General features: G+C 39.8%; 1 protein-coding gene across 5 annotated transcripts in view; it reads left to right on the forward strand.

Moving 5' to 3' along the window:
• Otud7a (OTU deubiquitinase 7A) overlaps positions 1 to 22,502 on the forward strand; it is a 302,377-nt gene that overhangs the window by 233,976 nt on the left and 45,899 nt on the right. For all 5 annotated transcript variants that reach the window (XM_045145985.1, XM_045145981.1, XM_045145984.1 and 2 more), the window contains one exon: positions 13,200 to 13,382. In XM_045145985.1, coding sequence (XP_045001920.1) covers positions 13,200 to 13,382 — 183 coding nt within the window. The remainder of the gene's footprint in view (positions 1 to 13,199; positions 13,383 to 22,502) is intronic.

Below are 22,502 nucleotides of genomic sequence, written 5' to 3' on the forward strand. Positions count from 1 at the left end.
TGTAGACATCCTTTACTTCCTTGGTTAGGTTTATTCCAAGGTACTTTATTTTTTGGATGCAATTGTGAATGGGAGTGATTCCCTGACTTCATTCTCTGTGTGTTTCTTGTTAGCATATATGAAGGCTACTGATTTCTGTGTATTTATTTTGTATCCTGCTACATAGCTGTAGGTTTTTATCAGCTCTAACAGTTTGCTAGTAGAGTCTTTAGGGTCCTTTATATATAGAATCATCTTATCTGCAAATAATGAAAACTTGATTTCTTCCTTTCCAATTTGCACCCCTTTTATATGTGTCTCTTGCCTTATTGCTATGGCTAAGACTTCCAGTACTATATTAAATAAAAGTGGGGACAGTGGGCACCCTTGTATTGTTACTAATTTTAGTGGGAAATCTTCCAGTTTTTCCCCATTTAGTAATATGTTGGCTGTAGGCTTGTCATAAATAGCCTTTATTATATTGAGATATGTTCCTTCTATTCCCAGTCTCTGTAGGACTTTTATCATGAAGGCATGTTGGATCTTGTCAAATGCTTTCTCTGCATCTAATGAGATGATCATGTGATTTTTGCCCTTCAATCCATTTATATAATGTATTACATTTATCGATTTGTATATATTGAAAGATCCCTGCATCTCTGGGATAAAGCCTACATGGTCAGGGTGAATGATCTTTCTGATATATTCTTGTATTCTGTTTGCCAGTATTTGGTTGAGAATTTTTGCATCTATGTTTAAGAGGGAGACTGGTCTGTAATTTCCTTTATTTTGTTCTATCTTTGCCTCTGGTTTTGGTATCAGGGTGATTCTGGCTTCATAAAAAGAGTTTGGTAGAATTCCTTCTTTTTCTATTTTATGGACAAGCTTAAGATGCAATGGTGTTAGATCTTCCCTGAAGGTCTGGTAAAATTCAGCAGTGAATCCATCTGGGCCTGGACTTTTTTTATTTGGGAGAGTTTTGATAACTGTTCAGATCTTCATGCTTGTTATAGGTCTATTTATGTGATTAATCTCATTTTGATTTAATTTAGGTAGATCATATGAATCAAGGAAATCATCCATTTCTTTCAGATTTTCATACTTTGTGGAGTATATGCTTTTATAGTATGTACTATGATTTTTTGAATTTCTCTGGCATCTGTTGTGATGTTACCTTTTTCATCTCTAATTTTATTTATTTGTGTTTCTTCTCTCTTTCTTTTGGTCAGATTTTCTAAGAGTTTAGCAATCTTGTTTATCCTTTCAAAGAACTAACTCTTTGTTTCTTTGAGTCTTTGGATTGTTTTTTTCATTCCTATTTCATTAATTTCTGCCCTAATCTTTATTATTTCTTCCCCATCTACTGATTTTTGGTTTGCCTTATTCTTCTTTTTCCAAGGCTTTAAGGTGAAGGTCATTTACTTGTGACCTTTCTAATTGCTAATATAGGCATTTTAACCTATAAATTTACCTCTTAGGACTGCCTTCATTGTGTCCCAGAGATTTTGGTTTGTTGTGTTCTCATTATCATTTGACTCTATGAATTTTTGGTTTCCTTCTTGATTTCTTCATTGACCCATTCATCATTTAGTAGTGTATTGTTTAGTTTCCATGATTTTGTGTATGATCTATAGCTTTTATTACTATTGATTTGTAGTTTGATTCCATTGTGGTCAGATAGGATACAAGGAATTCTTTCAATTTTCCTGTATTTGTTAAGATTTGCTTTGTGTCCTAATATATGGTCTATTTAAGACAAAGTTCCATGTGCTGCTGAAAAGAATGTATATTCTGCAGCATTTGGATGAAATGTCCTGTATATATCTGTTAGGTCCATTCCTTCTATGATCTCATTTAGTCTGGATGCCTCTCTGTTTATTTTTCCTGGGATGACCTGTCAATTGATGAGAGTGGGGTGTTGAAATCCCCCACTCCCACTGTGTTTGGTGTTATCTGTGACCTCAGTTATAATAGCGTTTGTTTGATGAATTTGATAGCACCCATGTTAGGTGCATATATGTTTAGGATTATAATGTCCTCCTGTTGGAGTGTGCCCTTAATCAATGTAAAGTGACCTTCCTTATCTTTGACTAATGTTGGACTGAAATCTACTTTGTCAGATATTAGGATAGCAACCCCTGCTTATTTTCTAGGCCCATTTTCTTGAAACACCATTTTCGAATCTTTCACCCTAAGATAATGACCATCCTTTGTAGCAAGGTGAGTTTCTTGGAGACAACAAGTTGTAGGATTCTGCTTTTTAACCTACTATGCAAATCTATGTCTTTTGGTTGGGGCATTGAGACCATTTATATTAAGAGATATTATTGAAAGGTTTGTATTTATATTTGCCATATTTTTTTTGTAGTTCTGGTTCTAGCCTTTGCTCTCTTGTGTTAACTAGTATTTGAGTATTGTTTGTTTTTCCAGGTTCTTTATATGTGTGCTTTTCCTTCTCTTTGGCATGGAGTATTCTTTCAATTATTTTCTGTAGAACTGGTTTTTTCTTCAAATACTCTTTTAGCCTGCTTTTGTCATGGAATGTCCTTATTTCCCCATCTATTTGAATGGATAGCTTTTCAGGATAAAGTAACCTTGGTTGACAGTTGTTATCTTTCAGAACTTGGAATATATCACTCCACGCCCTTCTGGCTTTTAAAGTTTGTGTTGAGTAATCTGCTGTAATCCTGATGGGTTTGCCTTTGTAGGTAACCTGGTTTTTCTCTCTAACTGCTTTCAATATTTTTATTTTTTTGGATTGTGTGTTTGGTAGTTTGATTATAATATGGCAAGGAGAAGGTCTTTCCAGGTTTTGTCTGGCTGGGGTTCTAAAGGCTTCCTGTATCTGCATTGGCACCTCTTTCCCAATTTGGGGGACGTTTACTTCTATGATTTTGTTGAAGACGCCTACTATGCCTTTGGAGTGAAATTCTTCTCCTTCTACTATGCCCTGAATTCTTATGTTTGATCTTTTCATAGTGTCTCTAATATCTTGAAATTCCCATTCATACTTTTCTATTAGTTTGTCTTTCTCTTTGTTGGACTGTATTAGATCTTCCACCTGGTCTTCTAGCTTAGATATTCTGTCCTCTCCTCCATTCATTCTACTGGTGAGATTTTCTACAGAGTTTTTTAGTTCATTAACTGTGTTCTTCATTGCTAGTGATTCTGGCTGGTTTTTCTTTATTATTTTATTTCCTTATTTATGTCTCGTATTGACTTCTTTATTTCATTAAATTGGTGACTGGTTTTTATTTTTTCAATTTGTTTCCTTATTTATGTCTTGTATTGACTTCTTTATTTCATTAAATTGCTGTCCTACGTCTTCTTTGATTCCTTTGATTTGCTCTTTGACTTCTTTGAACATATTTACAATCATTCTTTTGAAATCTTTCTCAGGCATTTCCTCTAACTCATTCTCACTGGAGGTAATTTCTGATGCATTAATACTTTTTGGTATATTTATATTGTCTTGAGTTTTAGTGTTTCTTGGGTAATAATGCATATATTTTTGCATCTTGGATTAAGTTAATGCTTGAATTTTCTAGCTGGCTGGGTATTCTTAGCTATATCAATTGATCTGATGTTATATATCTTCAGGGTAGGAGCTTAAGGTGTTATGTGTGGCTCTTAAGACTCTCAAAAGTGTTCCTAGGGGTTGGGTTTGCCTGCTATGTAGTATTTAAGTAGGCTGAGTGGTACAAACTACAGATTGATCCTCAAATATAACTAAACAATGTAAACATTCAATGAAAGACAGCAGCAAGTATTTATGCAAGAGTAGGTATTATAACAACCAGATTTTCTATTAACAAAGAGGTTAAAATTTCTGGTTTGCTGATGGCTCCAAGTCAGCTTGTGAACAAGTGAGACCCTTCCCTGGTGCAATCCCAGTTACCTTTTTGGATGATTTTGGTCTCAGTTATGCATCCCTCTTTGGCACCCTGTGGGTTCAAGTAAAATGGCTGGATCACTGGACCACTGGACCACTGTTCTGTTTTCTGGAGCTGGACCCTGGCTTTTCCTGTGGGGCAAGCCAAGTCTGGAAGCTGTGGCCCCACAGACCTGGCACTGCCTCTGCTAGAGCTGCCCCTGCTGGAGCCCCTGCTGCTGCCGGAGGCGCCGCTGCTGTGGATGCCGCTGTTGCTGCTGGAGCCGCAGCTGCTACCACTGCTGGGTCTGGTGCTGGTGCTGCTGCTGCTGCTGCTGCTGGAGCCACCACTTCTGCTGCCTCTGCTGGAGCAGCTGTTACCTGAGCCGAAGCCGCCATTGCTGGAGCTGGAGCCGGAACTGCCACTCCCAGATTCTCTTAGGCCTGCCTGTGTGGGCTCTGGATGCCCTGGATCTCTCCTACTTCTCTGCTACCATTTTAATTTCTCATACACCTCACTGTTTAGTAAAAGTGTGATTTTTGCTGGGTGTTCTTTGGCTTTTTCTCCCCTAGGCTGCTTTGGTGTGGTTCCTAATCTGCCATCTTAACCGGAAGTCTACATGTACAATTTATAACAGTGTATTCCTTACAATTCATGTAATTTTACGAATATATATAATAGAGATATTTATACATATATATGATATGTAATTATATATATATTTCTATGTAGATATGTCTATGCATGCCTGCACATATTAACACATTTTTAATTTATTTTAATTAGAATACAAAGAATGAGATTGTATTATGCAAACATTTTTGTTTCCCTTTCCTCTCTTCCCATGTGCCTTCCCCCAACTTAGCTTCCTTTCTGCTTTCATGCTGTATGTAAAACATTGTTTTGATTTTATTTTGCTTTTGAGGCAAGCCTATTAGACTGGTCTTTTTATTTGAAAGAGCAAGAATGAGAGGGAGAGGAAGAGAGAGAAAGAAAGAACTGGCACGCCAGGGCCTCCAGCCACTGCAATCAAACCTCAGGCATGTGTGCCAACTTGTAGGCATGTATGACCTTGCATACTTGTGTCAGTTTGTGCATCTGGCTTACGTGGGACCTGGAGAGTCAAATATGGGTTCTTAGGCTTTGTAGGCAAGTGCCTTAACTGCTAAGCCATCACTCCAGCCATTTTTATTTTTGCCACAGGGTGTTACTGAAAAACTTGAGACTGGCATGGAACTTACTATGATGCTGAGGCTGGCCTCAAACTTTTTATCCTCCTGCCCCAACTTCTAAGTCTTGATTGCAGGGTGTGCACCACCATGTCTTGCAATATATACATGAAATAAATGGGGGTTTGGCAATAATTCATCCAGACTCTTACACAAGCCTTTTTCCCAGCCATCCTTTGCTGTTGGTCTTTTCTTCATGCATGTTACCTCATGTTTATTTGCAGGAAAGCTTCCACAGGTCAATATACTATGTCAGCATTCAAGTTAGTAGGAGTGGGGGAAACAATGCTTGAGTGAGAATAAAGACTGCTTTCAAACAGCTTCCCACAGGCTTTGGTCCAGACCTGAGCACTGAGAATGACAGCATCTAAAACTAAAGAATAAGGCACTATAAAGGAAGGGAGAAGGCTTATACACAAGGAATGCTAGCAAGAAATGTGACTCAGAATGTTGGTAGAGGTCAGAAGTACAGAAATGGTCTTGGATGTGTCTACATGGATGTCATAGATGCCTTGACAAGAACTGTCCAGAGGGGTAATGTGCACCTAATCCATTGACATATGCTGAGCACACCATCCACTAGAGCAGGCAATGGAATAGGAAATAATTCTAATATTTTAGTGTTCTTAGCAAAACATTAGTATTATCATTTGCATTCAAAATGGACAAGCATGTAATAGCCTATGACCTACTAGAAAATCAGTTTAGACAGCTGTTGGACTAATTTCTTTCTCTATATCTCTATGGAAATATGCTAATTATAATTAACTATCACTATAAGCTAGAGAATTATTTCAATTGGTTCAAGCTATTGCTGTTTATATGTAATTGCCACACAATTCAGAATTGTTGATTGCAAAAATAAATGGGCTAAGTTCTTCCATTTCTGGAAATATGACAAACTTCATAGTATAAAATCATTCCCATTCTATTATATTTAAAATACCAAGTGATTATTTTAAAATCCCTGCTAAATGCTTATTTCCTCACTATCTTAGGTAAGTAGTTAAATCAGATAATTAAAACCCAGAAAAGGCATTGAAAATACTGCCCCCTTTTTGTCCCTTGTGCCCCTTGGTCCTTCTAGCCCCACTTTTATTATTTCTCTCTCTCTCTCTCTCTCTCTCTCTCTCTCTCTCTCTCTCTCTCTCTCTCTCTCCCTCTCTCTTTCCCCTCCCTCCTTCCCTCCCTTCCTCTCTCTGTCTCTAATAAATAAATTAAAAAATCTTAAAAAAACAGAATACATCTTTATTACAATCATCTTATTTAAGCTTTGGTATCTGAATTCTATGCTATTTGCTATAAGAACATCCTAAGTATAGTTTTGTCTTCATAAACCCGACAAACCATCAACTATCTCTTTTATGCTTCCTTTAGAAATAGCTTTGCTCTATAGATTTTTTTCTTTTTTGCAATTTTTTTTATGACAGACAGGGAGAGAGAATTAGAATTGGTGCTTCAGGGCCTCCCACCACTGCAATCGAACTCAAGACACTTGCAGGACCTTGTGCACGTGTGTGACCTTGTACATTTGCATCACCTTGTGCATCCTATTTACATGAGACCTAGAAAGTTGAACATAGGTCCTTAGGCTTCTCAGGCAAGAACTGTAACCACTAAGCCATCTCTTCAGCCCCTCGTTTGTTTAATGTAGTACTGGGGATTGAACCTAGGGACTCAGTCATGCTAGGCAAGCTTCAGATCTCCTGTTATTTTTTTTTTTTTTACTTTATTTTGAGATAGAGCCTCAGAAAATTTCCCAGGCTGGCCTGAATTCACTCTTCAGCCTAAATAGTCTTTAATTTGTAATCCTGCCACCACAACTGAAAAACAGCTGGGACTACAGGTCTTCACCAGCAGGCTTGGTTCAAGTGTAACTTCTGTATATAGCAACAGTTAAACAGCTGTCTAAGCCTTCTTCAGTGTGTCACTATGAATGACAGATATGATTGGTCTTTGCTGTGTCATAATTCCTACTTTTATATGTGAATATTTTAATGTTACTCATTATGCTTTCTTACCTTTTATATTTTTATTTTGTTTAAAATATTTCTTATATTTACAAAAGTTATAGTTACTATCTAGTGGTTACTTTTTGATATATATATATATATGTATATATATATACATATATGTATATTATGAGAGAGAGTGAGAGCAAGAGGAAGAGTAAGAGAGAGAGAATTTGCATGTCAGGGTCTCCAGCCTCTGCATTTGAACTCCAGACCATGTGCACCATCATGTGTGTGTGCAACCTTGTGCACTTGTGTCACCTTGTATGTCTGGTTTATGTGGGACCTGGAGAGTCGAACAAGGGCCCATAGGCTTAGCAGGCAAGTGCCTTAACCTTCACCCATCTCTCCAGCCCTCTAATGGTTTCTTTTTTAAAATCTTCCTTTAGGGCTGGAGGGATGGCTTAGCAGTTGAAGCATTTGCCCGCAAAGCCAAAGAACCCAGGTTCGATTCCCCAGGACCCATGTTAGCCAGATGCACAAGGAGGCGCAAGTGTCTAGAGTTCCTTTGCAGTGGCTGGAAGCCCTGGTGCACTCTCTCTCTCTCTCTCACTCTCTCTCTCTCTCTCTTTCTCTGTTTCCCTCCTTCCCTCCCTCCTTCTCTTCTTCCCTCCTTCTTTCCCTCTTTCTCTGTCAAATAAATAAATATGTAAAAGTACTAAATCTCCTCATAAGGAAAAAGAAATATGAAAATATTTTATATATAAAGGTATCCTGATTCTGATGAGCTTTTTAAAAAGTCTTCCTTTATATCTTAGAAGCCACCAGCTATCTTGCCATCTCATTCCTGTCTTTAGCATCCATGTTTTACAATATAAATTTCTGTTATCTTCCCTGTTTAAATTTCCCACATTCCTCATACCAGAACTTAAAGTTGTGGTTGTCAATCACTCAGAACAGGAGAAGATGATAATGAGGAAAACCCAGGCAAAGGGCTAGAAGTTACCCCAACTCCTCATTACTTCTCATTCAACTGTAGTTAGAGGGACTCAAATTCCACCTGCTAAATTTCTGTCAAGCAGATTTAGTGTCTCCATTCAGGTCTTCTCCATCAGCATTCTTCATCACATTCCATATGCCCAGTAACTACTGCTTTTCTTCCTCTATGCTGCCTCAATAGCAGTGTGACTACAATTTAAAGAGATATTTCGCCAAAAAAAAGTCATTTTTCTTTATGTATTGTTTCATTCCAGTTTTATTTAGACAGTTAATTTTTCTATGACATGCCTCAATAAAAGTGAGCCCTCTCCTACCTCCCCTCCCTTCCTCCTCTTCTTCCATCCTCCTTCTTTCTCTCTCTGTTCTGCTTTGCTATTTAATTAGTAGAAAATATCTTTCTACTTTCAGAGCTTTCCTTTATACTGTTAAATAGGCATTATTGAGCTGGGTAGATTTATCAATGGATAAATTGCTTATTGCACAGACATGAGGACTGGAGTTTTGATCCCCAAAAACTGTATAAATGTTGGGTGGGCATGGTATTCCAGCAGTAATCCCAGCGCTAGGAGATGAAGATAGGTGATGTCTGGGATAAACTGCCTAGCTAGATTAGCCAAATCACTGAGCTCTGGATTCAAGTGAGAGACCCTTCCTCAGTAAATAAAGTGGAGAGTGATCAAGGAAGACACCCAATATCAACTTCTAGCCTCCATGCCTATGAACAATTTGTGCCCACACATAAACATAAGCACACCACACAGCTACACATGAAAAAAAATCTTGTTATTCTCTTGTATTATAGCAAAGCAACTGAAAATGACTTCTTTCTATTTCATAAGTTTATTGATTGCATCATTTTGCAATGACAGAATATTTGTCATTGCTTTTTCCCCTTGGACCTTTGCTTTTTCTAGAGGTGCAGCTAAAAACATTTACTGCTTCCTACCTATCCCTTTGCCAAACTCCCATTCATCTGTTGATTGACTGGAGTTCATCCTGTAATAGTTTTCACAACAAATGTCCTTTACAGCAATGTTTTCTGATCTCATATATGTTTAAAAGTATATGTGTGTAGTCTTTATACCTGAAGAAAAAGGATAGGCCTTGGTGGGTGTTGTATTATTTAGCTTTATATGATTATAACATAGTATCTGAAGTAGGCTATTTATAGAGAAATACAATGTATTTAATGAACACTTGTACAAGATAGAAGTTCAAACAGCATGTTTATGTTCATGCAAGGGTTTCCTTAGGCTGATCTATAGAAGGTGTGTGTAGGTGTATATGTGTGTGTGTGTTTGTGTGTGTGTGTCTGTGTGTGTGTGTTTGTACGCATATGTTTGTTTTCTCTCTCTCTCTTTCCCTCTGTCTCTCTCTCTCTCTCCCCCCTCCTTCCTTCCCTCCCTCCCTTCCTCTCTCTCTCCTTATTAATCCATCAGGATTCAATCTTGATGGCTACACTCTGATAACTTAATATAATCCACCTAGAGAGGCCTCACCTTTAAATACCATAGTCAGATTATGTTTCTATCTTCTTAATACTATTGACATAAGACTTTGGGAATTGAATTTCTGCCCAAGTTCAGGAGGTGGGACCATATTCAAACCACAGCAGGCACAAAACCCTTCTAGCTCATACCTGTTTCTTTTTTCAGTATCTTGTAGGTGTGTTCCCGTCATGCTCCAGCATTGAATGTCATTTCCAAGAAGTGTGCTGCCAACCTAGTTTTCTTCCCTTTTTGCTTAAGCATTTCTCTTTAGAATATGGTAATTTTAGAAAAATAGTTGTTGATATTGATACCATATAGAACCAAATAATTTATTTTGGCCATTTTTTTTGTAACTAAAGCTTTTAACTTGTTTTGCTCTTTTCTATTATTTTGTATTTCTTATTCTGAGCTTCAGGTATGTGTATGGCCTCTGTTTCATTTATTTTCTGTCTACCAAAAGAAACCATTGTCTTATTATATTTCTAACATTTTAACCCTTTGCTTCTTACATTTGTTTCATTTTATCTACTTTACTTAATTTTTCTTTTATTCTGTAAGTCTCACTCTGCTGTCTGTGGCCTGGTTTTCTTCCCCTTGTAATTTGACATTCTCCCAGCATATCTACATCCTATGTCACCTCCTCCTGTGAGTGCCTGTATCTCTTTGCCCTTTTCTACCATAACTGTGGTTCTAACTGGAAGATCATATCTCCAAAACATTCATGGCTTAACTTGAGATATGCCCCCTTTAAGACAATAAAAATGTAAGTGAATTAGGGGCTGGAGAGATGGCTTAGCAGTTAAGTGCTTGCCTGTGAAGCCTAAGGACCCCAGTTCGAGGCTCGACTCCCCAGGACCCACGTTAGCCAGATGCACAAGGGGCGCATGTGTCTAAAGTTCATTTGCAGTGGCTGGAGGCCCTGGCATGCCCATTCTCTCTCCCTCTCTCTATTTGCCTCTTTCTATCCCTCTCTGTTTTTCTCAAATAAATAAGCAACAATAACAAAAAAAATTTTTTAAATGTAAGTGAATTAGAAGTTTAAAGCCCAAATATTTACAACTGTAAACTGCACTAGAGATTTTGGTGAAAATAGATGAAATTAGAGCAAAGACCTTTAATGAATGATAATACTGGTGATAAATACTGATGAAAACTTCAGGTTTCAGTTGCAGGGTAGTTACTTGCATGGTGGCCATTAGTCACATGTAAAATGGTATGCATTCTATAGTTTATCCATCAGTTTGGTGGTACTGCCCCTGTCCATCCCCACTCCCACTGTCACTACTAAAGGTAGTGGGGTCAGTGGAGCGTCCACACTGCCACCTCTCAGCTCCACCAAATTTTGTCAGACCTTTTGTTTTGCTGAAAAATTCAGATGATTTTAATTGGCTTTTCTCACCTCATAAGATGGGAATTGTCTGTGTATTAATATCATATGTTAAGTTCGTCCCATATGCTAGACACTGAAGAACACCATCTCTGTGTCTTATTTACTTCTTAAGGATTCTCATTAGATAGATTTTATTCACCAAGTTGTACAAAGAAGGAATAGGAGACATCATGTAATGCAGTCATATAATTACCACTGTAAAGTTAGTGAGGAGGTGGAACCAAAGCCTATGTTCTTGAGTGCCCTAAGTCACATAACAAACTGCAGGTCATCCAGCCAGGTCTACTTTCCAACCAAAGTCCAACAGGGACATGAACCTCTCCCTTCAACACAGAAGGACCAACTGGGAACATGAACCCTTTGCGTAGATTGACATGCTGTACCTGCTTCTTGCCTGTTACCTGCTTGGCTATCTCAATTATCACGTCTGATGTGACAATGTACAAGGCTTGTGATGAGCCCTCAGTTCACTTAATGAGGCTCCCAAAGCAGCAGAAGAGTGATGCCTGCAATCCCAATGTGCCAAGAGGAAGTTGTAAAGTGTTCTACTTAAGTGCTAGAAATTCTCAACTTAATTGAAAAAAAAAAAAAAACACTATATGCTTAGGGGACTAAGATCGGCAGTGAGAATAATTCAGCTCTGTGATTGTGAAGCAGTAGGATTTGCTGTCCCCACCCTGAAAAACCACAAGCATTGTAGCCATAGTGTGTGATAAGTGCTTAGTTAAAATGGAAAAAGCATTAAATGTATAGGTGCTTCTGGAGTTTGGTACTGTACATAGCTTCAGGTACCCACTGAGGATCTTGGGTCCATCAGGTAAAGGAGAGGCACTACTGCCATAGCCTTCATTACAAATTGACCACCACAGTCAACCTGCAACTCAGAGTGAATAGGTGAGGGTAAGACTGATTTGCTTTGTAGAAAGAAAGCTAAGGGTTTTTTTTTTTTTCCTTTTGTTTTTTAAATATTCTAGTTCTTGGTATCAAACTTAGGGCCTCCTGCATTCTAATCAGACCCTCTACCTCTGAGCCATATGCCCAGTTCAAGACTAAGCTTTTAAGCGTTTTTATGTTTTATCTGTTTTTAAAAGGCATGTGATGCATAACTGATTCCTAAAACCTCTAGGAGAAGTGGTCTGACCCAATCTTGCACTCTTGCAGCTTCTGCTTTTTCCATACAAAGCCTAAAAGTAAATGAGAAATGAAACAAAATCTAAGGAAACCTTAGGATTCTTTTTACTTTTTTGTCATCTGTGATTTGTTCTTCATGAACGAGATGAATTCAATTCAGTCAAGGGCAAAAAAATATTACATTTATTTCAGACTATCAGGACCAGACCCAAGCATCCATGAAAATGTGTACTGTGCTTTGTAAGGTGGTGACTGTTTTGATAGTTTACACTGTTTAGAGGTTGTGCCTCATGCCACTGGATCAGAAATAATTGGCGAGGCCATCATTTGGGAGAAAGGCTTACTCTTAGCCTCTGGGTAATTTAGGGGCTGTAGATGGGTGGGGTCATAATAAGGTCAGGAACTCTTAGGAAGTCTGGTGAGCTTCCTTCTAGAGTGGTGGTTTGACCTGTCTCTGAGGTCAACCTGTCCCTAAGAGTGTTGTGTGTGTTCAGACAGCTCAGTTCAGAGATCAACCTTGACTGATGGGTACCTCCCAGCTCTATTTAAGCATCTTATGCCATGCCACTTTAATACTCCCTTCAGAGCTTAAGATCTATGACTTGATTTTCAAAGGGTAATATGGTAATTAGGGACATAATGTTTACAGGTATGTGTATGTGTGAGTGAGTGTGTGTGTATGCTAATAAATCCACAGGCTATTAGAGGAGACACAACTCATGTATTTCAGAGGCCATTTTATTCATGTAAAACTCTACTTTCAGACATTGCAGTTATACTTTTTTTTTTAATTTTGTATTTATTTATTTGAGAGTGACAGACACAGAAAGACAGATAGAGGGAGAGAGAGAGAATGGGTGCGCAGGGCTTCCAGCCTCTGCAAACGAACTCCAGACGCGTGTGCCCCTTGTGCATCTGGCGAACGTGGGACCTGGGGAACCGAGCCTCAAACCGGGGTCCTTAGGCTTCACAGGCAAACATTTAACCGCTAAGCCATCTCTCCAGCCCGCAGTTATACTTTTGAAAACCAAGAACACTGGTAGAAAGGTCATGAGTTAACATGCTAATGGACATCCTTCCTTGTCAGGGTTCTCATCCACAATGAGACCATTACTTGTGTATTCCTATTGTAATCTCTTGTCATTTCCTATCCACAGGCAAAAACTGGGACCTCACAGCTGCTCTAAGTGACTATGAGCAACTCCGACAGGTGCATACAGCCAACCTGCCACATGTGTTCAATGAAGGGAGGAGCAGCAAGCAACCCGAGAGAGAGGCGCCCCAGCCTGGGCACAAGGTGGAGCGGCCCTGTCTTCAGAGGCAAGACGAAATTGCTCAAGGTATGTGCTGAGGGACTGAGTGTAAGTTTGTGATAGTTAATCTTTATTGTCAACTTGATGGGATTTAGAAGCACCATGGAAGCAAACCTCTGGGCAGCATATCTGTGAGTTAGTTTCTAGATTAGGTTAGTGAGGTTAAAGATAGGAAGACCTATCTTAAGTGTGGGCAGCACCATCTCATTGTCTGTATTCTCAGACTGAATGAGAAAAAGCACACGTCAAGCCCAGCATCACTCCCTGCTTCTAACTGTGGACACAGTCCTGCCACCACACCTTCCTCACCAGGATTGACTATACACTCAAACTGTAAGCCAAGGTAAACCTACCCTTCCTTAAGTTGCTTTTGTCAGGGTCTTTGTAACAAGAAAGTAACTATAAAGCATGGCTGCCTGTGACATACATTATAACTTACAGGTGCGAGGGAGCGGGGCGTGAAAAGAACTGGGTCAACACCTTTGAGCTGCAGGCAGATTGAATCCTCAGTGTCCATTCCTCCCAATAGGCTGACATGAAGTATCAATTCTTGGCTCCTTATGGAAAGTAGTAGAATGTGGCTGATGCCTTCGGAACCCAACTGTCCTTGAAGAGTGTAAAAACCTCGTGGAATCTTGTTCTTTCCAGACTAGATATCTTTAGTTCTTCAACTGTCTTCCAAGCAGCTTAGTCTCCAAGTCTGTTCAGTATCACAACCATTGCTCCATATACTTCATCTTAGAGGAGATAAAACAAAATCTGTCATTCTTTTTCTCATTTAAGTAAGATATACATGTCATAACAAAGGAATCAATACAGTGATATATATTTCTTTAAACTACTCTTTTAAGTATATACTTTGTATGTGTTGGAACCATCATTTCCCTCCTCTCTGCCCCCATTCGGCTGAGGTCCCTCTTCAGTGAGATTGCTTTTATTCCCCATGGGGTTGTGAGTTATGGGTTGTGAGAGCAGCAGTCAGTCATTGTGGAGCGAAGCAGGTGATGCCTCTGGATATGGTCTGCCAACCTATGAGTCTTACAAGTTTTCTGCCCCCCTTCCACAAAATTCCCTGAGCTGTGGTGGGTGTGTTTTAAGTCTACTTCAGTGTTGAGCTCTCGGGAGCTCCTGGATTTCTACTTTGGCATGTGTTTAGTATCCTCAATGTCTGTCTCCTTCATGTTGGAGCAGGTTATAGGTCACATCATGGAAGCAGCACTCTTGCTCATCTCACCAGTTCCTCTATGGTTTCACCTGTGCCCTGGATGATGTGTGAGGAGTGGTTTATTATCTCTTTGGTTCTTCCTGCCTTCTGAAAAATAAAAAACAGATTCTCAAGTGGAGAATGAGGTCAGCATAGGTTAAATGGGATAAGCATGTTTTGATGGATGTAGTCCCTTTTTGACCAAAGACTAGTGGGAGCTTGTCATTAGAGACCATAATCTTGGTCTCCCTAGGATTCTGATCTGGTTCCCAGTTTCAGCTATGAGTTCCTTCCCACTGAACAGATCTCCGAGCCAATGAGAAAGCCATTGGTTACCCACCAAAGCTGAGTGCCGCCATTACACAGGTGTTTATATCCTGTCAGGCTGGTTGCTTTTGAATAGCAGTGTCCCTTGCTTGCTCACTACATTGTTGGCCACTTTTCCCCAGCAGCTCATGTAGTGCTTTCCAGCACTGTGCATGCTAACCATCTGGGAAATGACTTGGTCTTCTATGCCAGCAGCATGTGGTGTTGTCAGCAATAGGGACTCACCTTTTACCTCAGGCGGGTAATGAAGTATTTGACAGAAGTCTTTTTTGTTTTGGCAACCTCATAGGTCCCTCCTATCAACAAATGTAGGTAGCAACCAATTTATATTACTGGGAGGTACTGGCTAGAGCCAAATGTTTTAAGATTGCCTTCATCACAACCTCTCTAGGGCCCTTCTTACCAGACGATCCCTGCCCCCCCCCCATACTCCTTTTGAGGGTTATATCTTTTCATCTACTATCCAGGAGAAAGGTTTCTATGGTACCAGTTCATTTTGGGTTTAGTTTTTTGCTTATTTCCCCCCAACCTTTTATTACCTCCCCCCCAAAGCCCTTCTATCCCTATTGTCTGGCCTTCAGAATTCCTGCTAGGTATGTCTACAACTCAAGATGTTCCAGGTTAGGAATCACAGATGAGGGAGAACATGCAGCATTTGTCTTGTTGTGTTTGTGTGAGTTCACTGGGTATGATCTGTTCCAAAACTGTTCATTTTCCTACGATTTCATTATATCATTTTTTCTTACTGCTGAGTAGAATTCCATTGTGTAAATGTACCACATCTTCATTATCCATTTATTCAATGATGGAGCTGGGCGTGGTGGCGCACGCCTTTAATCCCAGCACTCGGGAGGCAGAGGTAGGAGGATCGCCTTGAGTTCAAGGCCACCCTGAGACTACAGAGTTAATTCCAGGTCAGCCTGGACCAGAGTGAGACCCTACCTCGAAAAACCAAAAAAAAAAAAAAAAAAATGATGGGCACTTTGGTTGATTCCAGTTTGGTTTACATATTTTTTATGCTGTGCTTTTATCATCATTTTAGTGTGGACTCCTACTTATAAAATAATTCACTGTAAAATAGTCTGCCATCTTATGCTGATAGTGATCTCAGGGGCACATTGTGAACCTGGGCTGGCCCATTCAGACCTGTGTAGGGAAACTTTCTGAGGTTTGCACACAGGCACACTTCTCAGACTATCTCTATGCATTTCAGAGACACATGACTGTCTTCATTTATCTCTTGATAAAAGGATGTTTTCTAAGATATCATCATCAAAACATGTTTTTGCAAAGAATCTCCTAAGCTTTTAGTGCCTGGAAAAATTTGCTTAGTGGAATGAAAATGCTCAATTCACATTATTTTCCTTGAATTCTTTGCAACCTTTCCCCTATTGTCTTCTTGAAGCTGTTCTTCGTGTCTTTTGTGGAATTTGCCTGATCTGGCATTCTAACTTCCTAATTCATTGCTTACTGGGCATCTGTTACGAGTCATCGCTATGTTCATTCGTTTTAGACTCATTTTTCATCATCATTAGTGTTTCACACTGTAATCTTCCCTTTGTCTCTGTCAACATGTTTCAATAGCTCATGTATAAATCCAGACAATTGGTCCCGCTTCCCCTGGCATAAGTATTTTATTTGCTTTTATTTGTGTTTGCCCTCCACAGGAGTTTCCTCAGTTTCCCTGTGAACTGCCAGTGCCCGTGGCTACCCAGGCCTCTGCTCCTCATATACAGCAAGCAAAAGGCAGGCAGGGTAGGCTCTGCCTGATCCTCTACCAATTGAGTGTTAAAGGAAGGGCCCGTATGTTGAAGAGCCTTGAATTTTGTTTTTATTTTATTTTTTTATTTTTAGTTTTTAAAGGTAGGGCCTCACTCTAGCTCAGGCTGACCTGGAATTCACTATGTAGTTTCAGGGTGGCCTCGAACTCATAGTGATCCTCCTACCTCTGCCTCCCAAGTGCTGGAATTAAAGGCATGCACCACCTCGCCAGGCTTGTTTTTATTTTTAATTGACATGAAATAATTGTACATATTTCTGGGGTACAGTGGGATATTTTAATACATGTACACAATGTATGATGACCAGATCAGGGTTATTAGCATATTTAATCACCTCAGACATTCATCATTGTTTCTGTTAGAAACTAAGTTAACTATTTACATCATTACACTGTGCTATGGAATATCAGAATTTATTTCCACTGTCTACAGTATTGTGTGGCTAGACACTAACCTCTATCTCTTCACGCCTCCCATTCCAACACTAACCACAATTCCACTCTATAGTGTTTCTTCTTCTACCTCTGAGTTAGAGCATAAGGTGTTTTCTTTCTTTGCCTGACTTATTTCACTTACCATAATATTCTTAGGTTCATCCATGTTGACACAAATGACATAATTTCATTCTATTTGTCTTTTATTGATTTAATAAAATTTATTTTAACAAATATTAACTTGTTAATATTAATTTAAATTAAAATATCATTAAAATTTATATAATCCCCCCCCTCCACTGAATCTTCACTTCTTTCCTGCAATTCCCTCTTTTATATTGATGTCTTTTTTTTTTTTTTCCCTACTCCATCATCTATGGCAACCTGTTGGGAGGTTTTGTAGTTACCTTTGTGTTGCTGGGACAAAGCACCTGACCAAAAGCAGATGATGGGAGGAAAGTTGTTTATTTTGGCTTACAATCTCAAGGGAAAGCTCCATGATGGCAGGGCACAAAAATGACATGAGCTGAGACTGAACATCACCTTTGCCACAGCAAGTGAAAAACAGCATCAGGAGAGTGAACAAAATTCTGACAAGGCTACAATGGATATAACACCCCTAATCCCCTCCCAAAAAAAACACATCTGCTTCAACAAGGCTCCACCTCCCAACTTGCTCATAGCTAGGAAACAAGTATTCAGAACACATAAGTTTATGAGGGCATCTGATTCAAACCACCACAGTAGGCCCGATATTATGCAGGTCTTGTGAAAATAATGACAGCCACTATAAGGTCATGAATACAACCACTTTATATCTAGGAGACAGCATTCCAAAACACTCCTCCCCATCCTTTGGATCTTTCATTCTTTATGCCATCCCTTCTTCCATAGTCCCATTGGAGGGTATGATAATGATGTTTCATTCACTACTGAACACTCAACTGTCACTTTTTCTCAACTCTTTGATGAGTTTTGAATCTCCCAAATAGTCACTACCACCTGAACACCATATGTATGTGTGTGTGTATATATACATATACATATACATATACATATACATATACATATACATATACATACATATATATATATCTGTATATATATATATATGTATATATATAAAATACATAAGCATAAATATTGTGGGAAATGCCATTCTTTTATGGCTGAATAATATTCCACTGTGTATATGCCCCAGATTTTCCTTATTCATTCATCTATTGGTGGACACAGGTCAGTTCTGTTTCTTGACTAATGTGAATAGTGCCATAGTGCACCAAGGAGAGCAGATGTCTTGACATACTCATTTCCTTTCCTTTGGATATATGCCAAGTGTTAGGATTTGTAGTCTCAGTATTGGGATCACTAGGCTTTAAATGTTTTAAGTCAGGCTTAAAGCCTTCCCTTCTTACCCGTTCCCCACAGTAGGCTTTTCTCTCCAGGTAACCTTTCAGCACTACTGTTACAGAAAGTGCTCATTTCCATGCCCCTCTGTGATAATGGTGAGGAGCCATGCTCATTGTTATTAGTGCCTCACCCTGACTGTGCATGGACAGTGGTGTCAGATCCATGAAGCCACTTGCCTATTCCACTGCAAGAATGGCATTGCTGGTGACCTGCAAAGCCACTACCTGGGAAAGAAAAGGTATAGCCAGATCATCATTGCAAGCTTTCCCCATGCAGCCTCACCCACCCCACCTCTCCACCTCTATGTATCCCCAAGGAGAGGGACTCTCTCCAACTTGTCCTTCTGTCTCCTCTTAGCAATTAGCTCAGGCTAGGAGAGACCCCACTGTCAGCCCTTTGGTCCTCCTCCCTGGAGCTCTCCCTGATTGTCTATGCCTTATAGCACTATTCAGGCAGTGAAAGCCCTAGAACATGGCATGTGGTAGTACCTACTTTTTCAGCCACAGCAACAAACAAAAGAGCCAGTGAGCTCAGTGTCCTGGTAAAATGCTGGAAGGGTCTTCTTTTAGTTCTAAGAAATGCCAATAGAATTGTAGCTCCATCAGTGCCTTTAGCCCTTCTCAATGAGAATTTTGTCAGATATCATTTCAGGGGAAAAAAAAGAAAAAGCAGGAGTCAATCATAGCACCAAGGTCTTATAGGCAAACCTATTGGGTTAGGGGGAATGCATGTTCATGTATATGTGAGTACAGATGTGTGTGGAGGCCAGAGGACAACCTTGGTTGTCATTTCTCAAGGAACACTGACCATCTTTTTGGAGACAGGATCTATAATTATCCTGGAGCTCACCAATTGGGCTAGACTGGCTGGCCAAGTAAGCCTCAGTGATCCACATGCCTCTGCCTTCCCAGAGCTTGGGCTACACACCACCAAACTTGTATTTTTATTAATTTATTTGAGAGAGATAGAGAGAATGGGCATGCCAGGGCCTCTAGCCACTGCAAATGAATTCCAGATACATGTACCACTTTGTGCATCTGGCTTACTTAGGTACTGGGAAATCAAACCTGGGTCTTTAGGCTTCATAGACAAGTGCCTTAACCACTAAGCAATCTCTCCAGCCCACACTTGGACTGTTTACATAGATTCTAATAATCAAACACAGGTCTTCAAACTTTCAAAGCAAAAACTTTACTAGCTTGACCATCTCCTTGGCCCTCACAGACATATTTTAAAAACAGAAATTGAAGACTTTCTAAATTAGGCTTATCTCCATTATCTGGGTTCCTTTTTTGATTTTTAAAATTTTTCCTGGATTATTGCTAAAATCAAAGTATGCTGAAATGGAAGCTGTGTGCTGGAAAATAAACCTCATGTAGTCTAAATCAGGAGTCAAAAAGTGATAGCCCATGAGCCAAATCTGCCCACTGTCTGTTCCTTAAGTAAAGTTTTATTGGCACATGCCCACACCCACCTATGTTTGTATTGTTTATGACTGCTATAGTGCTATAAAAGTAAGCCATTGAGACCCAGACTATATGGCCTACAAAGCCTAAATATTTTCCATCCTTTTAAAGAGAAGGTTTGTTCACTTGCTTTAAACTATACCCAGGCTTCATTTTAATCAGGTATGTATGGTATGACACCAGACACAGAAATGAGTATTATGAAGGAAGAAGTTTGTCCCTAGATTGCCCTGGACTAGGAGAATAACAGGGCAGAACAACAGGGATGTATGGGATGGTCTGGAGGCAGAGGAAGGAAGAGCAAAGGTAAAGCCTGGGAACAAGCTTTTGTTGTGATCTGTGGAAAAGACAAGCCAGGAAAAGCTAGAATTGGCTTCTTTGAATGTCTTTAACAGAATGGGGGTCACAGGGTAGGAGGCCTCTCCTGTATCTGATACCTGTACCGGGGGTAAGCAGGGTCTTCTGGGTTACGCCTGGAGGAGAGTGTTGGAAGTGGACTCTGGTTGACCAGTTGACATATAAAAGGCACTCCCTTCAGGTCATTTGTCCTAAGACTTCACTGGACCTTGGTAGAGGCAGGCAGTCTCTACTAGTCAGTGAAGTCCCAAAAGCCTGGGCCTCAGAAACATAGAAAACAAAAAATATATATACTTAGCAGCCTCCCCTCCCCTGAATCATTCAGTTATCAATATCTGAGTTGGGTGTGCCAGTGGAGAAAGCACACATTCTCCCACTGTAGTTTTCCTGTTTGTTTGTTTTTTTTTTCATCTCTTTTTTTATGGCATAACTTTGAACATAGTCATTCCTGTAAATATTCATTTGTACCTCCAAAAGAAAGGTTACTAAAGAATGAGGGTGCAGCTCAGTAGTAAAATACTTTGCTAGCAGAGGGGGAAATCAATCAGTGAGTGAGTGTGTGTATGTGTGTGTGTGTGTGTGTGTGTGTGTGTGTGATCACCATGCGCAGTCATCATGGAGGTGGTGGTGCGGAGGCCTTGAGACCAGGAGCATATACTGCTCATGATCTTCAGCCAGTCTATTTTTAATTCAAAACTGCTTTTTCTTCAGCATTACTTGGAATATTTTGTGTCTGAATCTGCTGATATCATCACGTTTTACTTCAAATTGCAGGGTTTATCAGGTCCTCATTGTACCTTGGCAGCCTACCAATAGGTACTAATTGACAAGCCCAAATGGATCATGGTTCACCCTAGTCAGCAAGTTCCCCCTGTTAAGAGCAGCCTGTAGGCATCTGTCTAGTGGGCTATGCATGAATTCATGTAGCTCCTCCCTTCTCTTAATACCTGGTATACATCTCCACTGGGTCCCAAAGATGAGACCATTCCTTCTTTCCCAGACACAGAAACAAGTATTATATACCAAGATATATTCCTTCATCATGATCTACAATCAGCTGACCTGCTTGAGGTCTCCTTGGCTCCTGCTCCTGAAGGTTGGACTGAGTGCAGGAAGCAATGGGAGAACCACTCAGGGACACACAAGCCAGCCTCACATGTTCCATTTCTCCTTTTTCTAATATCTCAATGCTTTCATTTCTTTGTTTGCCTTTCCACAAAATAAAAACAAAAATAGCTAAATAATCATATTGTCTCAGAATGAAATAGAGGTGAATTGAAGCCATCCATTCTGAAATAAGTTGTTTCTGTGACTTCCTGTTCATTTCAATAAGAAAATACACAAGGCTTCTGAAAATTAGTTTTGGATTTAAAACTAGCCTGCCATGGCAAGCCTTTGCTTGCTGATCTGTCTTACAGAATTACATTAATGCCATTTCTACTAACCAGTTTTGCAAATGAGGCTGTGTGTAGGAAAGCCTGTTGTGGGAAATTAACTGGCTGAGATGGTCCATGTGGCAGGAGTGTGCCTCAGAAGAGCATCTCTCTCAGAGAGCAGTTAGTCTGAACTGAGGTGGATGTCCTTAGGAATGTACTCAGGAGTCTGCTGCAAGGTGTATCCAGTGGTCATATTCATACACCAGTGCTCCTACTTTCCTGCCCACAATAAAAGAACTTCTGATGAAAGAAATCCCCATGGTCACAAACACTGACTATAATAAAGAATTATCATTCTTGCATTATATGTTCCAGAATTGTTTTTTAATGTTTATAAACTGTTGCAGTTGCCTTCTCATTGCTGGGACAATACACCTGAGCAGAAGCAGCTTATGAAAGGAAAGGGCTTATTTCTGGTTTACTGTTTCAAAGGGAAGTTTTCTCATGACAAGGAAAACATGGCAGAACAGACAGCCAAGAAATCATGCTTTGTCGTAGCAACTGAGTGGAAATAATCTAAGTGGGATAGCTAGTGAACACCCAGTAGGGGTGAACTAATAAACCTCAAGGTCAGCCCCTAGTAATGCATCTCCTCCAGCAAGACACTACCTCCAAAGGCTCCACTAGCTTGACATTGAGCATAAGGCTTAATCACAAACACATGAGGCTATGAGGGACATTTCACAGTCAAACTGCCACATGGTCATGTGCCTGTAATCCCAGCATGTGGAT

This window comes from Jaculus jaculus, chromosome 3 (assembly GCF_020740685.1).
Source record: "Jaculus jaculus isolate mJacJac1 chromosome 3, mJacJac1.mat.Y.cur, whole genome shotgun sequence".
In the NCBI taxonomy this organism is placed as follows: domain Eukaryota; kingdom Metazoa; phylum Chordata; class Mammalia; order Rodentia; family Dipodidae; genus Jaculus; species Jaculus jaculus.